General features: G+C 44.9%; 1 protein-coding gene across 5 annotated transcripts in view; it reads right to left on the bottom strand.

Moving 5' to 3' along the window:
- rufy3 (RUN and FYVE domain containing 3) overlaps nucleotides 1-17,734 on the bottom strand; it is a 41,001-nt gene that overhangs the window by 11,203 nt on the left and 12,064 nt on the right. For 3 of the 5 annotated variants that reach the window (XM_054730414.2, XM_070555649.1, XM_054730416.2), the window contains exons 2-10: nucleotides 10,679-10,852; nucleotides 10,375-10,594; nucleotides 5,390-5,513; nucleotides 4,978-5,042; nucleotides 4,816-4,881; nucleotides 4,668-4,737; nucleotides 4,505-4,594; nucleotides 1,259-1,330; nucleotides 968-1,135 (exon numbers count right to left, since the gene is read on the bottom strand). In XM_054730414.2, the coding sequence (XP_054586389.1) occupies nucleotides 968-1,135; nucleotides 1,259-1,330; nucleotides 4,505-4,594; nucleotides 4,668-4,737; nucleotides 4,816-4,881; nucleotides 4,978-5,042; nucleotides 5,390-5,513; nucleotides 10,375-10,594; nucleotides 10,679-10,852 (1,049 nt within the window). Of the gene's footprint in view, nucleotides 1-967; nucleotides 1,136-1,258; nucleotides 1,331-4,504; nucleotides 4,595-4,667; nucleotides 4,738-4,815; nucleotides 4,882-4,977; nucleotides 5,043-5,389; nucleotides 5,514-10,374; nucleotides 10,595-10,678; nucleotides 10,853-17,062; nucleotides 17,641-17,734 lie in introns of those variants that run through there. The other 2 variants (XM_054730415.2, XM_054730417.2) reach the window with 1 other exon arrangement.

Raw genomic sequence — 17,734 nt, 5'->3', positions numbered from 1 at the left:
GTCCAGAGTCTGGGGGCCACAGCAGCAGATGATCTGTCACCTTTGACCTTTAGCCTGGTGCTGCACAACCAGTAGGCTTTGGTCACTGGACCTCAGGGACCTGCTGGGGGTGTAGGGACCGAGAAGATCACCAGTGTATGATGGTGCTTGTCCATGAGGTCATATATGATGTTGTTCCACTACACTGCCAGGCTTAAAGCCATGAAAACACACCGTTGCACTTCTTGAGCGATGCCAGCAGTAAATAAGTCATTAGGTCACATGTTTTGACATAATCTACATAGATACGACATTGCATCGCTGCAACAGTCAAATCTAGAACGTTACCAGAGGTTTTACACTGAAACCATGCAGCCCTGTCAATTGCAGTAACTGACGTGTCCCAGAAGCATTGCGTGGCAAAAATAGAACCGGATCTGATCTTTAGCGGCGTTTTATTTTTTACGTCGGCTGACCGCTCCACGGCTCAGCAGCGCGATGTTGCTTGAAGGCATTAAAATGTTTTTCCATGCCTGCAGCATGCCCCAGAGCTCGGATTTCCATCCCGCGTGTCATGGTTGCCCGTGACATGCTGTAGATAGGCAGGTTCATTTACGTGCACAATATTTCTTAACGTAGTTTGCATTGCCCATTTACCCAGTGAACCTGAAATATCTGCTATGTCTAGGACAGGTGTACTGCGGCCGTGTGTACACCGAGTTTCAGAGGTCAGATAATTAGCTAATTGCTAAGCTTCGGTGGAATTTTAGTCAGGATTTAACAGAACGTTTTATAAATGACACCCCACAGATCTCGGATCGAGTTATTTTACAGATTCGACCCAAAGACTTTATCTGACAGCAGGAAAATAAATTCCTACTGACAATTATTTTCCCAAGCTGTGGCCTGTGGGCCGTTTGTGCTAAACAAACACATTCACTCATCGTGGTAATAAACCAGCAGAGGTGAAGCTTTAGTTGGTGAGAACCTGGGACTTGTGGCCGAGCTGCTGGTTGATGGTTCGGAGGTCCTCTAGCTGCTGCCGGAGCTCCACCAGAGCATCCTGCTTCTCACACACGTCCTTCTCCAGCATCTTCATGGACAGCTCCATCTCCTGCTTCATCCCAATCTGCACCTCCAGCTCCCGCTCCACATCCTACGAACGGATCAGAGTTTACTTCCATGACTCACACACCTCTTAGGATAAGCGTTAAAGTATATCACATTTAAAAACAAACTTTGTTTCATCTCAGAGTTTAAAACCGACATTGAAACGTACCAGTCGAAGCAACGTTTCCTCTTTGAGCTGCTTCCGTGTTTCTGCCAGCGTCTGTCCGTCTGCCGATGAGGCCTGAAGGAAACAACACTTTGGCATTTCTGGTCTGAACAGTTGAAATGCTGAAACTTGGACACATGCTCTAATCAGAGGTGAGTTTCATCTCATATAAAATTGTTTTTAAAATGTTGATCAGACTCGTTTTTAACGGGATGGGATGTCAGTTGGTGGAGGTGGAATAAATCACAGACTAATAAAGATAAAACCGACAAAATGAAGAGTTTAACTATTATCTCTCAGCAGGATTCTTAGATTCACCCAAAACAGCTTTCAGGGTGAGTTTCGTCGTTTCCAGGATCTTTCAGTAAGTAAGTACATTTTATTTGTATAGCACTTATCAAAGACTTTAAATATGCATCGTTTCTCGTGCATCGTTCCACAAATGTGGAATGACCTACCAAGCACGACCAGAACAGCGGCTTCCTTTTCAATTTTCAAGAAACTCCTGAAGACCCTGCTCTTCAGAGGGCATCTTCTAAACTAGCACCCTCCCTGCACCCGTCCCCCCTCTCTACTGTCCACTCCTGGTTCCCTCCTCTCCACGATTGATGTCAAGTTGTTGTTATTGTTGTTGTTAGCCTCAAGGGCAACATGCCGATTATCACTTGTAAGTCGCTTTGGACAAAAGTGTCTGCTAAATACATAAACATAAACAAATAAAAGGTCTTCAGCTGTTTTTAAAAGAGTCCAGGCTGTCAATGCTACATAAGGATAAAGGAAGATCATTTCAGAGTCGGGGTGCAACAGTCTGGAAGGAGCGATCACCTCGACTTTTATTTCTGGTCTTTGGAACTTCTAGAAGGTTCTGGTGTGTGGACCTGAGGGCTCGGGTTGGAGCACAAGGCTTTAACAGTTCAGTAACATAGGGAGGAGCTTGACCATGTAGAGCCCTGAAAGTTCTAGTCAGGACTCTAAAATGAACTCTAAAGTTAACGGGTAACCAGTGCAGAGACGTCAGAAACTGCTGAAGGCGGTCAAGGGCTTTTTTGTTAAAACGTGAAGAGTGTGTTTCAGTAATCTAGACGGGAGGAGATAAAGGCATGGAGAACCATTTCAAGTTCATGTTTTGTCACCAACCTTATCAGTTTGGAGATATTTCTTAAATGATAATGACGGGACACACGCAGCGGGATATATGCTCGATTCCTGGAAGAAGTGGAATGTCATCTGTCTCTCTCAGCTGTCCATTGAGGACGTCGAAGATGTGTGGATATTTGGCCTGATGATCACTGGATTTCTTCTGATTGGAGTGGGAGGATATCTGCTTTTCCCAAAAATTGGGATGACGGGAGCGATTGGAGGGCGACCCGCAACCCCGGACGGCACCGTCCGGGCGGAGACCTCACAGACTGGGACGTTACTCGAGGTGAATCGCAAGCTGGACAATGGCTTAGCTGCGTTACCGGTGTTAGTGCGCAAAATAGATGTCATCTCGGAGAGAGTCACCGGACGGTGTGGAGATGTTTAATCACCGAATTGGCTTCAGTGGAGAGGAGGAGGGGGGGAGGGGGGAGAGAGAGAGAGAGAGAGAGAGAGAGAGAGAGAGAGAGAGAGAGAGAGAGACTACTAAACCCAAGCGAGCGCGAGAAGAAATTTTGACGGAAATTTTTTCTGATTGTTCCAACTGACGGATTTCCGTCGCCACGGCGGAGAACTTTAATCCCTGTCGTAGAGTAACGGGTTGTCATTTACATTTACGGAGTCATTCTGGTTGGAGTTAGTTTTATCTGAGTGCAGCCTCTGTTGCCATGCAGTCTGGTTACCTTGGCAATGCTTGTAAGATCAGGGAGCACAGGAGCTTCTGGAGGGCTCTCGTTGCTGGTAGCAGACCTTTGAGGTTTATTTGTCGCTCTACAAAGTGTCCCGAATCACAGCATAGTTTCAGAAAGATCTCCTTTCAGTGGAAACGCATTTACTTCAGAGAGCACTGACAAATCCGTAATAATAATAATAATAAGAAGAAGAAGAAGAAGAAACGATCTAGAGCATCTTAAGCAAAATCTCACGGTGCTTCACAAGGACAACAATATAATAAAATTAAACTACAAATAATATGAATGAATAAAAAAACGATTAAGAACGTCATAAGAATGGGAAAAGTAATAATTGTGATTACAAAAACCCAACAGCCATTCTCCAAAGTCAGATTCCCGTCGCGTGTTTTAGCACCAGTCATGTGACTCAGCTGTTTTTCCACAGAAATATGTATTTAATGTGTAAAATAATTAGTGGATGACGGAGACCTTCGGTGTTCCCCGTTCTACTAGATGAAGTTCCTACACACAGGTACAACATGATGAATACCACACAGTGTGTACGTTAGCTCCTACGTACAAAATACGCACCGATGTGTTCGTAAGTACGGTTGATACATGAGGACAAATGTTGTAGAGAGAATTAGATCAAGCAGGAAGGAATTAGTGTTGATAGAGACACGCTGAGTAAACGTGCAGGAGCAGATACATTTAGTGGACGTGAATTAGCAGGATTAGCTCCATGGTGTTCATACAAACCACTCATGAAGGGAACAGGAGGAGAAACTACTGAAGAGGAGAAAGAAACTGTAAAAGACTTGGACGGAGAACCCGCGCCACAACGCTGCCTGGCGGGGACTCTGAAGTGGTGTTCAGGATGCCAAGCAAAGGACCAGAAGATCACGCCGATGTTTCCTAGATAAACCACGCTTTAAGAGAAGTCTTATTCTCACCTGGATTCCTGCTCATTCACCCCTTTTCTCAGACGTTTTCCCGGGATCGGATAAACATTGCTTGTGGCGTTCGGGTCGTGAATCAGCGTTTGGCTCCGTGCCAGCGCGCTGCTTACGTTATCAAAAAGGCAGATAAATCCTCGGCGCATCTTGGGAGATCGCAGACGAACGGAAGGACAAAAGTGTCTGGCGATCATAGGAGATGGTATCTGGGACGCTACGGAAGAGGATCGCAGACGGAAGCAAGGCGGGAAGGAGGAGGTTAGTAGAAAAGTGCGTAAACGTGGCCGGTGACCGAGGCTGATCCAAGCACAGGAGCCATGTTGTTACTGACGACATTTAGATGTCATCATTGATTTCAAGCACCTATAAAAACCCTGAAGGTGGTGAAATACGTTTTCCAGTCAGAAAATCAGAGATAGAGAATATTATTTTATATATTTATTATTTAATACACAACAATGAAGCAAGGATGTTTTTACCTTCCTGGACTCCAGATGAAATGAGCTCTCCTCCTTCACTCGCTCCACATCTTCTTGTAAAGTGATGATCCTGTTATTTGCCACCGCGAGCTGCAGAGACACGCCAGTAAACAGGAAGTTAGCGTGGGTTTGCATCCAGGATGGAGTGCAGCTGAATGCTCACCTCTTCTGTCAGCTTTGTGTTGGACTTTTCCAGAGCGTCTACTTTGGCCTGGAGGTTGTTTACAGACGCGCTGCAGATGGACAAACAGGAAGTCATGAAGCAGAGCGAGGGGAGGAGACTGCAGAGGGTCCATCAGCTCAACACAAACCTCAAATGTCTATTCAGCTCCTCCACATAATTCTTCTGATCCAAGATGGCCGTGATCTGACCGTCACTAAAAAAGTCCAAACAACAAGATGATCAGTCGGGAGGAGACGTGGTGCTTTTCAGCTCCATTAGAGGGTTAAATGTCAGGTCAGAGGTCACTCACCCCTCTGCACTCTTACTGCTGTGCCCACCATCTTTCAGGTACATCGAGAAATCTATGACTCCAACCTGCAGAGGAGACGTTACACCTGAGTCAGACAGATGCTGATAGGTGTGTGTGTGTGTGTGTGTGTGTGTGTGTGTGTGTGTGTAAGATGGTTTCAAAAGAAAACCAAATCTGATATTTTAGGTTCAGAAAAGAATAAATGAAGGAAAACATTTGAATGTCAAGTAATCACAGAAGGAAACAACAGTTTCCTTCATAATACTATGTTTTAGAAAGCTGATGTGAAAGTGGAGCCGTCCCAGTCCTCCCAGTCCTCCCAGTCCTGATTTCAGACTCAAACAGGAGATTCTGCAGCAGCTTTAGAAACACAACATCTTCCAGCTGCTGTATGAAGAGATGGAAGTAGAACCTGCGAGTCCAGGTCTTCGCCCTTCATGCACAGGTTGGCATCGATGACGTTTAACCCGACAAGCAGCCCAGCGATGACGGCGCCCTCCTCCTCCATCATCAGAGCATTTGGCTCGTAGAATTCACTGCAGACGTGGCGAGAAAACAAAGGCCCTATTATTGAAAGAGACTCTTCCAGTGGAGTTTGGGCATGCCTTTAGTTCAGTTAATAACCTTTAATAGGGTCAGGGTTAGGTTAATAACCTTTGTCTTATTAAATGTTTTCACATACTTTGTCATCGCTGGCTGGCTCGTTCACTACTCGGTGTTTAACTGATGTTCTGTAAAGCCTGATTCATGCTTCTCCGTCTGCGTCAGTGCGGAGACACGCAACGTCCTTGCGGGCCTGCTGGAGAGCTCCGCAAGGACGGACGGAGTCGAGCTCTCTTTTCTAAACATCCGTCAGTCGAGACGGACAACGCAAGCTTGTGATTGGTCACGACGCCGCGGTCGTCTACACCGCCGCCATCGCGCTCTCAAAAACATAAAGAGAGCTGAAGATAACTAGCGGCAGACACAGAGAAGCTTGAAGAATACCTCGCGAAAAAACTCTAAAAACATGAACGTTTAATTCTTCCGTGACTGGAGGAGTGAAAAGATGCGCAGCAAGCGTTTTATTTGTGGACGGAAATGACAGGAAATGTGGATTTAGAGGTGGCGAGCGCATGAAGAGGTGGAGGAGGACGAGAGACAAATTTGTCCGTGTTAAAAAGTCTCTTATATACAAAAAAACACAATACAAACACACCATCTTGGACCGATACATGACAGGATACCACAGAACAGCACTACGCCCTCTGCTGTCCTGCCGGGGAATTGCTTTGCAACACTCTCCAGGAGACGGAGAAGCATGCGAGCAAAACGCTTCCATCAATCCATGCGTGTCTGTCCCTTGCGGAGCTGACGGAGAAGCATGAATCAGGCTTTAGTCTTCCAGTTTTAGTCCATTGTTGTTTTTTGTAGTTCCTTGTACCAGTTTCACTGCTTAGTTTTGGTTTGCTTCAGTGCTTCAAGTTTTAGTAGTACCCTGCAACTCTAATGTTTTGGCTTTAAATTCTAGGTTAGTCCTGTTACCTGTTCAAACGAGTGAAGTTCTGGTAGTTTAACAATGTTCTTCTGTTCTGTTCTCAGTAATTACTGGATAGCCCTTTTGTGTACTCAAGTATTGAGTATTTCTACTTACAAAGTAGGGTTACAAAATGTTTTTCACTGTATTTTAATCTACCGACCTCCCGGTCCAGCTGGCCCTTTTCTCTCTGAATCTGCGGATTTTCCATCATCGATGATCGAACTAGAAAAAGTTTTAATCCTTGGTGATTTTAACTTCCACATTAATGATCCTACTTGTGGCACAGCAGTAGAGTTCATGTCTGTTACAGAGTCTTTAACTTAGAGCAGCACGTTTCAGGTCTCACACACTAAATGGGCCACACTCTAGATCTTGCCGTTTGTTTGGGACTAAACATCAACCATGTACATGTTGAACAGGTTCATGTGAGGGACCACAGCTGCATTTTCTTTAATGGCCAGTCTAATGCTGAATGTGTCCCTCACAACCTGAAGTCAAAGAGACGTACCATTAATCAGTCAGCAGTGGATGGATCTTCTAGACTATTTGACAGCAGCTCAGTTCATGGTGATAAGCCATGTTTGTTTATCCAATGACTGAACAAGCAATGCTGCAGTATCTTGGACAAAGTGTCTCCCGCTAAAGTCCTTGGTTTAATCAAAACAGTCCCAGTCTCAGAAGGACATGCCGTGGAGCCGAGGGGCGTTGGAAGTCACCTAGAGCCTGCACTTTAAAGGACTGATAACACCTTTGAATGAGGTGGTGAAAATGCCAGGGACACCTACTTTGCTCAGCTGATTTTCTCAAACAAAAATAACTAAAGTTCTGTTTGACTAACCTGGCAGCAGCCAGATCTCTAAGGCTACGTTCACACTGTGACTGAAATGCGACATCAAACTATCTCCAGCGTGAACGCTCCGCGGCACCAAAGCGACCCGCATGCGCAGAAGACAGGAAGTCAGACTCAGTGGCGACGGAGCCGGATTATTATTGCAGGGGCCCCTGGGCACAATGTGCTGTTAGCACACAGAAGCTGGAAATTTTCCAAGTGTCACTTAGGATTACCAGACGTACGAGATTTGAGTTGGATCACCAGGCTGCTGGAGGTCCAGCCGGCGTGGACTAGGGTCTTTAACCCAGGGGAGTGTGCTTGATAGTGGGCCGCAGGGTTCAAGAGGTGGGCAAGGTCCTCCATGGTCCGTTCCCCGGGTCTCTGTCCCAGGTGGTAGCCAAGTGAGGGTGTGCGTGTTGGGGGGGTGATGCTGAGGGTGGGTTACCTGGAGGTGTGGATGATGTTGGAGAGGCTGTGTGGGTGGGAGAAGGCTGCGGGCTGGAGAAGGCTGATCCTGGGTGTGATGCTGGTGAGTGAGGGGACAGGGCAGAGGCTGGCTGGATGTGCCATGGGCAGGGGGAAGCTGCAGCCTGGGTGGGTGGTGGGGGATCCAGAGCGGGCAGGGAGAGGTAAGACCTGGGCCTGAGCTGGTCCGCTGCAGCGCGCCACAGGCTCCAGCAGGTGATGGCAGGGTGGAGGAGCAGCAGTCTCCAGCAGGTGGTGGTGGGGTGGAGCTTGAGTTAACTATGTTAGCTTAAACTTGTGTGCTAACATCACAATATAGTACAGATTACTATCATGTACCAGACAGGTAAAGTTGGTATAATATTAATACTAATGAGCCTATGTCAGCGGTCTCATACTCATTAATATCCGTTCACCTAACCTAGTTTAGCTTAGAGGGAGGGAGAGAGTTCCTGGGACGAGTGCTAGAGTTGGATCAGATGACAAGGGAAGATGCCGCTGGACCTGGCAGACCCAAACGCATAGTGAGGGTCTGCTGGGAACGCTTGGCAGAAGAACTTGTCAAGACGGTCTTCAGCTCCCACCTCCGGCAGAGCTTTGACCACGTCCTGAGAGTAGTGGGGGACATCGATTCCGAGTGGGCCTTGTTCCACTCTGTGATTGTTGAGGCGGCTGTTGCTAGCTGTGGTCGCAAGGTGGCCGGTGCCAGTCGTGGTGGCAACCCCTGTACCTGCTGGTGGACACCAGAGGTTCGGGGAGCCGTCAGGCTGAAGAAGGAGGCCTACAGGGCGTGGCTGGTCTGTGGGTCTCCGGAGGCGGCAGACAGGTACCGGATAGCCAAGCGGGGTGCAGCAGTGGCAGTTGCCGAGGCAAAATCTCGGGCGTAGGAGGAGTTTGGTGAGGCCATGGAGAAAGACTATCGATCGGCGCCAAAGAGGTTCTGGCAAACTGTCCGGCACCTCAGGAGAGGGAGGCAGCAACTCGCCCACACTGTTTACAGTGGGGATGGGAAGCTGCTGACGTCAACTGGGGCTATAGTCAGATGGTGGAAGGAATACTTTGAGGAGCTCCTCAATCCCAACTACGCGCATTCCGAGGAGGAGCCAGAGCCGGGAGACCTGGGAATGGACTGTCCAATCTCTGGGGCAGAAGTTGCTGAGGTAGTCAAACAACTACACAGCGGCGGAGCCCTGGGGGTGGATGAGATTCGTCCAGGGTATCTCAAGGCTATGGATGTTGTAGGGCTGTCGTGGTTGACACGTCTCTGCAACATTGCGTGGTCATCGGGGGGCAGTTCCTGTGGAGTGGCAGACCGGGGTGGTGGTCCCCATCTTTAAGAAGGGTGACCTGAGAGTGTCTTCCAACTATAGGGGGATTACACTCCTCAGCCTCCCTGGAAAGGTCTACTCCAAGGTACTGGAGAGGAGGGTCCGATCGATAGTTGAATCTCAGGTTGAGGAGGAGCAATGTGGTTTTCATCCTGGCCGTGGAACAGTGGACCAGCTCTTTACCCTTACAAGGGTGATGGAGAGGGTATGGGAGTTTGCCCAACCAATCCACATGTGTTTTGTGGATTTGGAGAAGGCTTATGACTGTGTCCCCAGGGGCACCCTGTGGGGGACGCTCCAGGAGTATGGGGTGGGTGGCCTTTGGTTAAGGGCCATTCAGTCCCTTTACCAGAGGAGCGCGAGTTTGGTCCTCATAGCCGGTAGTAAGTCGGGCCTGCCCTTTGTCACCCGTTCTGTTCAATCTTTATGGACAGAATTTCTAGGTGCAGCCGTGGTGTGGATTGTGTCGAGTTTGGTGGCAGGAGAATCTCGTCTCTGCTTTTTGCGGATGATGTGGTCCTCCTAGCTTCATCCAGCTCTGACCTTCAGCTCTTGCTGGGTAGGTTTGCGGCCGAGTGTGAAGCGGCTGGGATGAGGATCAGCACCTCCAAATCTGAGACCATGGTTCTCGACCGGGAAACGGTGGCTTGCCAACTCCGGGTCGGGAGAGAGGTCCTGCCTCAAGTGGAGGAGTTTAAGTATCTCGGGGTGTTGTTCACGAGTGAGGGTAGGAGGGATCGGGAGATCGACAGGCGGATTGGTTCGGCGTCTGCAGTGATGCGGACGCTGAGCCGATCTGTCGTGGTGAAGACAGAGCTGAGCCAGAAAGCCAGGCTCTCGATTTACCGGTCGATCTACGTCCCAATCCTCACCTATGGTCATGAGCTTTGGGTAATGACCGAAAGAACGAGATTGCGGATACAAGCGGCCGAAATGAGTTTCCTCCGTAGGGTAGCCGGGCTCAGCCTTAGAGATAGGGTGAGGAGCTCGGACATTCGGGAGGGACTCGGAGTGTGTGTTATCTAATCCCTGCATTAAAAAGTTCCAATCTTCTGGTTTCAAATAACCTCACAGATCCATAAGGTGGATTTCATACTTCCTATGGAATCCTACGCCTTATGGCTCATTAAATAACATGTAATTAGTTTTATGGTATTTTTATATGGTACTTGCTGGTTTTAAAACTCAAACTGATGCTAAAGTTGGTAACCCAATGAAAAAAATATTCTAAACTACTCTGATCTATAACTCACCTAAGCAGGTCCTTTCTGTTGATGATGGTCTTCATGTAGTCTGAAAGCTTCTTCTGCATCAAGGCCAGACGTAACCAGGCCCGTCCTCTTCCCAGCGGAGTTCTCAGACCAGGTAGGTCTTTCACGCTGGCTGTAATCTCTCCTGCTTCAGGCGTCAGCTTCTCCACCAGCTCCAACGGGCCCCAGAATGACTTGTTCTGCCCCAGGAAGGTCTTCTTTGCTAGTGGTTCACAGAAAGACTTATGGTTTTAGGATCTGCAACATTTGGGTCTTCTGAGGAAAATAAAGTGAGTGTAAAACGTACTTTTCAGTCCATGTTTGAGGCAGTGCTCCATCACCACAAAGAACTGCTGCAGGGGGGCGTAGTCAGAGTCGAGCGTGCGTCCGAGATTCAGCGCCGACTCGATCAGACCCTTAATGCTCAGCTTGGCCATATTCATCAAGTTAAGCCTTTCTATGGCAATCGGATCTTTGGGATCTGGAAGGAAAATTCAAAAGAAATGCTAAAATGGTAAGTGGCCTGTATTATACATAATAATAATAATAATAATAATAATAATAATAATAATTATTATTATTATTATTATTATTATTATTATTATTATTATTATTATTATTATTATTATACATTTTACTTAAAAGCAGCTTTCTTAACAGTCAAGGTCACTCACTGTACAGGATAAAAACAAAAATCCTTAAATAAAAACATAAGTAGACATAAGTACAACATAAAACAAGGAAAGAAAATAAACAAGAAAATGAACAAGGCACTCTAAAATTCTAAGTAAATAGGCAGTTTTGAAGAGGTGAGTTATGAGTTGGTTTTTGAATTGAATGAGTGATAAATGATGTGTCTTCCACATTCATAAACACCCCAAAAATGGCAAAAAATGATCATTTCCCTTGCCAAAAATTGATTACAGTGTCCTGGTCACCTGTAAAGGGTTAAATTGACCTAAATATTACTTTATTTATTATCTCTTGATGTTATTAGTCTTATCACAGGATGCTGGGTCTCTTCCACATTCATAAACACCCCAAAAATGGCAAAAAAATATCTTTTTTTTTTGCCATTTTTCAGGTGTTTATGATGATACAGTAGAATGTATGAGTACAATAACATCAACAGATAATACATAAAACCCTTATTTGGTCAATTTTAGCCTCCATGAAAAACTGAGCGATTCAGTCACTTTTTGGCAAGTGAAATGCCATTTTAGTTGTCTATGATTAAATCATCGATAAAGAATTTAAAGATATTTTGAGGCGTTTCTTATTTCTAGACAAAATTCCCCAGGATTTCGCCTTAAAACTCAGCATATCTAGCAATGTGGACAATTTTCTTTTATTTCATATTTTAGTAGCAGACCACGGTCTCGTTTGACTTGAAACATGTCAAATGAAACGATTAATCAGAAGATTCAATAGAATATTCAAATACTAAAATATCCACTAGCTGCAGTTCTATTTAAACCTTTAACAGAAAAACAAACGAACAAGAAGACACAAAAACACAACCTGCACCAAACCAAGGTGCGCCTGAGAAGAGAAACGTTTATAAATACAACACGGTGGTGTTGTACCTGAACAAGTTCATTTAGCAATCATTTGTGAACTTGTTGGGGTTTTTTTTGTCAACGTAAACCAAACGCGTACGTATTTTTGCCTGATGGATAATAAAGTAAACTCTCATTCTGGCGTGTGAACAGATTTATGAACGGCACTCTCCTACAGTCTGAAAGCTTCAGATCTCCACGGAGCTAACGCCTTAGCTAAAACATCCTGTTAACCATAAAAAGTAGCAATCAGTGTGGTGTCTACTCTTCTATGTCTATGCCGTTGAGGACGGACCTCTGTATTGAACAGATCTACACTAATTGGACCAAAAGAAATAGTTTCTTTTTTTATTACACTGACAAAAATGTCTGAAGATATTTCAGCATCAGCTTTATAGTAAAGTACGTGAGTGAGACTCGCTTTACCAGGAATCCGCTTTGGTGGTTGTTATTGTTTTTTAATTATATGCACTACTGGTGATGGTGGTCAAAAAGAAAACATATCATTTTTAACAACTGTCATTACACTACAGCGCATTTTGGAGTGAAGCATCAATCTGATGAATACTTAAATATGCTTAACCTATTTAATGATTGTCCCAGTTTACTGTCCCCAGCAATTCTAAAAACAAACTGATGCCCTTGGTGTGTGTGTGTGTGTGTGTGTGTGTGTGTGTGTGTGTGTGTGTGTGTGTGCGTGCGTGCGCGCGCGCGTGCGTTTGTTTTAGTGGCTATAATTGTTGCCGTTTTTAAAAGAGCTGTTAAACAACTTCAACCCAGGTCTAACCTGAATCATTTTGAGGATTTGAAAGAGCAAGTCATCGTCAAATCAACTTTGTTTTGCTAAGGATCTCTATACATGAGTGTCTACCGTATTTTCCGGACTATAAGCCACTACTTTTTTCCCACGCTTTGAACCATGCGGTTTATAACGAGGTGCGGCTTTACTGAAGATTTCCTTCACCTGCCAGGGGGCGCTTTAGCAGAAAGTGAGACAGGTGGAAGTCAAAAGTGGAAATCGAAGATAGTGCTCATTTTAATTTAGCACATGCAAGCAGCCGGCACGACGAAGAATTTTTTTCAAGTCCATACCCCCTCATCATGTTAACTACACGTATGAGTTCATATGATGCCACATTTAAGTTGAAGACCATCGATCTGGCAGTAAAGGAGGGAAACAGCGCTGCCGCCCGTAAGCTTGGCATGAATGAATCCATGGTTCAGCGCTGGAGATGGCAGCGGGAAGAAGTCATTCAAGCCAGCTTCACCCGGGGATGATGACAGCAACACGGACAGCGACACTGACATCGCCACAGAAAAGGTATGTGACGAAGCTCTTCTGAGGCTGTTCAACTCCGACACTGAAGAAGAGGACTTTAATGGCTTTAGTGCGCAGGAGGACGATGAGAGCGAATGACTTTTTCTGGTAGGCAAGTGTGTTTTATTTACTAACCAGGCATGTTTTGTGTGCAGTTTTTATTTTCCAATCATCCAGGGATTATTAATGCTGTGTCAGCGCCGTTCTTTTCTTCTAAACATGCAAATTACCGGTAATAACGTGTCAGTGTTCTTTTTATTTTATAACATCCAGAAATATGAATGCTATCAGTGCTGTTTACTTTTCTAAACATGCAGGCACGTTCAAACGTGTTTAAAATTCATTTTGTTGAATTAAAACAACGAAAAACCTCCGTGTAGCGTCTTTCTGTCTAATTATCTTATGTTACGGCCGTACATGCGCTGTGCACCGGAGACCTGCATGTGGCTGCTGCACCGCTGCTTGTATTTGAGTGCGGCGTGTGTGTGTAGAAAACCTTTTTTTTTTGTTGGTGCGGCTTATATTGAGGTGCGCTCTATAGTCCAGAAATTACGGTAATCATGCTGTAGACGTGCAGTCAATATTTTGGCACTTTAGTGCATCTTAGTTCATATTTAAATATTCTGCCTAAAACTGTCAATGTTGCGCAGTTGTCAGGTAAAAACTCTGCACTGCATTTGAATTGAAATCTGCCATCACCATTGACTAAGAGGTACACTATGACTTTAGCTGGTACATCATGATGTCACAATGTCATTGTGAGCCTGTGTGTGTGTATTTGTTAGCAGCTCTATGGGATTAGATTTGTGCCAATAGGATCATGAAAAACACAAACAAATATTAAGAAATTGAGAGAGAAAAAATCATTTCAAAAGTAAAACTTACAATCTGAATCAGCTTCTTAAAATGATCAAGAAAAACACTTTGACGCTCAAACAAAATTAAAGAAATTGACAGAACAAAAATATTGACTAAAGAAAGGAATTTATTTTTTTAAGTAAAACTTACTATCTGAATCAGCTTGTTAAAATGAGTAATAAAGTATGTTTCCTTTTTCTGATCGCCTCCATGTGATTTTGTTTTCAATTTCCTTTGTTTCATTCTTGCTGCTCAGAGCTTTGCTCTCAATACCAGATTTACACTTACACTTTCTGGCTTTCTCCTTTGCAATCCCTGAGTTTTTGGTTGCAATTCCGACATATTCCTCTCGGGTGGGTGGGACTTCTCAGAAGTCCTCTCCCATAGGACAGTGGTTTCTCTTTAGTGACAGTTCAGTGACCCGGAAGTGATGCAGCCTTTAAGACTTTTTTCCCCCCCACCTCAGTCAACAACGTGAATTTTGAGCCCCAAACACGTTATTTCTGCTGTCTGTAATATCTACTGAGGATCTAAAGTGAGTATTGATAATACATTTTATATTTTCTTGGGCACTCTTAGTTAATCTGTAAGTTAAGCCACTTTTTAAATAGGTTTTAACCAGACGCTAGCTCACTAGCTAGCTGCTAAGCTAGCCATCGTGCTAGCCTCCAGGACAATGCTATATTGCTTCCGAGAGGCGTGTTAAAGTCTCATCTTAACACATTCATTACTGGTTACAGAGAACAACATATTATTGCAGTTTATGTTAAGTTTACTACTTTTTCAGGAACCTGTGGAACATCAGAGACTTTGCAGCTACTGGAGCTAACCTGTGTACAGCTAACTTGCTACAGAGGAAGCAGCAGAAAGCTGAGCTAACAGGCTGTTTTGCAGGTAAATACTCTTAGTGGAACTGCAAGATTTTTATGGTATAACTCAGACAGAATCTACATGAGCTATTGTGGGAAGACATTTAAACTACATTTACAAACAGATGCATGTATTTTTTTATTCCATGTTATTGGGACGGGCTAAACAAGTTCACACTTCTGCCTGCTCCTATTTCAATCAAACGAATGGTTTATATGGCGTAACTCTGACTGAATAATCATCTAAGTGAGTATGTGTGAAAATAAATTTCTTACCAGTACAGATCTGACATTTGTTTGTCAGAACAGGACAAATCAGATTCAATGTGATGTTTCAGATCGTAAGTTTTACTTTTGAAACGATTTTTTTTTTCTAAATAATAAATGACCCGCACTTGTATAGCGCCTCTCAGAGTAAGGACTCCAAAGCGCTTTACACTACAGTGTATCATTCATCCATTCACACACACATTCACACACTGATGGTGATGAGCTACGATGTAGCCACAGCTGCCCTGAGGCGCACTGACAGAGGCGAGACTTCCGAGCACAGGCGCCACCAGTCCCTCTGACCACCACCAGCGGGCAAGGTGGGTTAAGCGTCTTGCCCAAAGACACAACAGCGGAATTCTATGTCTGGAGCCGGGATCGAACCTGCAACCTTTCGATTACTGGACAACCAGCTCTACCTGTTGAGCCATTTCAGCTGCTCTCAATGTCCTACTATTTGTTTGATCTCCAAAGTGTTTTTCTTGATCCTTTTGGCACAAATCTAATCCAATGCGGCTCCGCCCTCCTGGTCTGCCAGACAACAGCATTTGTTGCATTTTCAAACAGGAAGTGTGAGTGGAGTAAGACTCTGGTAGGGGGTGACTAGCTCTTTAACTGTCAAAATGCCAGTTTTATTACTCAGTATAATATAATTATATATAATGTAATTGCTGTAATTTATGGGGGAAAAAATTTTATTTTCCAAGAAACAACCTTTTCCTCCTGGGTCATTTATTGCAAATCATTTGTAGTTATGTTATGAATATGTAAAACTTTAAATGTTTCCCATGAACAGTTTTTGCGTAGCAAAAGATCCACAACCCTCTTGTGTCATTAGGGACAAAATGGCCACTTCTAAAAATGGCTTTAATTAACATTTTTTTCTGCTTTTTGCACTTAAATCTTGTGATTGGTTTCAGTTCTAATTAAAACAATCAAATATTGAGTATTTATCTGAATTTTAACCTCATATATACCAGCTTGATTACATGATGCTAACTTTTTAATGCAAGAGGCAGACAAAAGAGGAGATGTTTGCATATTTGCATACATGCTATGACATTTGCATGAATGAGTTCATCGTTATTGTATTTTTGGTTCCGTGTTTTCCAACCATCAACAAAGTTCTCATCTCAAAAGATGTGAAGCCACAAAGAGCCTTTTTTCATTTTAAACTATCTTTAGATATTTATCGTTAATGTGCAAGATTCTAGCCACCTTACAGCAAGTCTTTAAAGTACATTTGTTTACCATCTAATATCTAAGAAAAGGAGGAGTATTAGTTTATAACCAAGACAAAACAAACCTCTAATTTACAGAAAAGTGAAACCTTTTAAAGGATTTTCTGATGCAAACTGATGAAACAGCAAAGCAGTTATGCTGGTGGTCTGGAGTGAGAGTTTACACCCCCAGCTCTGCGGGTACCAGGCTGGACCCCTACCTTAAACCTTGGGGCCACTGATGCAACAAAATGCTCCTCAGAGGTTCTGCTGTGTTTAAGGTCCCTTAAACATCCATTCTAATGTTGTTGCCTGAATGCCGCAACATGATTGGCTGAGAAGGCTGAGAAAGGAAACATGTTTCTGTACATCCTGTGAATCTTTTCCATAAAGACCTGAACTTCCTGGCAGATAAAACACCTGAATTAGCAGCAGCACCTCCTTTTTGCTTTGATACCACTCCCCAGTTTATTGACAGCTGGTGTGACTCTTCTGTACAGCTCCCAGAAACCCATCAGGACACATCTGAAACCACACAAGTCCCCGGTCTCTGGAGCACCACGCCCTGGTGGGGATCACAACAAACCTCCCATTTACCTTCGTGGGCCGGTTCTGGGTCGGGCGTGAGCGAGATGTCGTTGAGCTCACGGAGGCAAAGCCACTCGCCATCAACAGAAACGCGAAAGTTGCAGAGATAGATGGTCTCTCGGGCAGCCTGGGTGATCTTATCTGTGGTGGGGGTCGGGGTCTCGCTCTGAGGCGTCAGGTCAGACATGATGACTCAGCTTTCACCAGACACTAACCAACAGCAGCCTTTGTTCAGAGAAACGAACCCAAAAAGACACGCAGAAGTAGAAGCCAGATGGGATGGAGAAGAAACCAAAAGGCCCGCTGCTCTTCCTCCTCTTTATGCCTGCCTCCTCTCCTCCTCAGTGGAACCGAGGGAATCAGTCCTCCTCTCCCCTCCCCCCTTCGTAGGCAGAAAAGAGCAGCGTGCTGAGGGAAAGCCCCGCTCTTCTCCGGTCCGGTTCTGCTCAGCACCGGGTGGCTCTGACTGGACTGCCTGTGCTCTGCAGTCAATGCACTGGTGGGTGTCAACCAAGATGGCTGACGGTGATGCTGGGAAAAGCAACACACTTGTCATGTGAGCAGATGGTGCATGCGCAGAGAAAGGATGGGGGGGGGGGTGATGCTAATGAAGCAGCAGAGGACTCGTGGTCCTTGATGCACCAGCAGCCTCCAGCTGAGCTGTTCTCTCGTTGATGTGGT

The sequence above is a fragment of the Nothobranchius furzeri genome, chromosome 10 (assembly GCF_043380555.1).
Source record: "Nothobranchius furzeri strain GRZ-AD chromosome 10, NfurGRZ-RIMD1, whole genome shotgun sequence".
Taxonomy (NCBI): Eukaryota; Metazoa; Chordata; class Actinopteri; order Cyprinodontiformes; family Nothobranchiidae; genus Nothobranchius; species Nothobranchius furzeri.
This window is presented reverse-complemented; position numbering and strand designations above follow the sequence as displayed.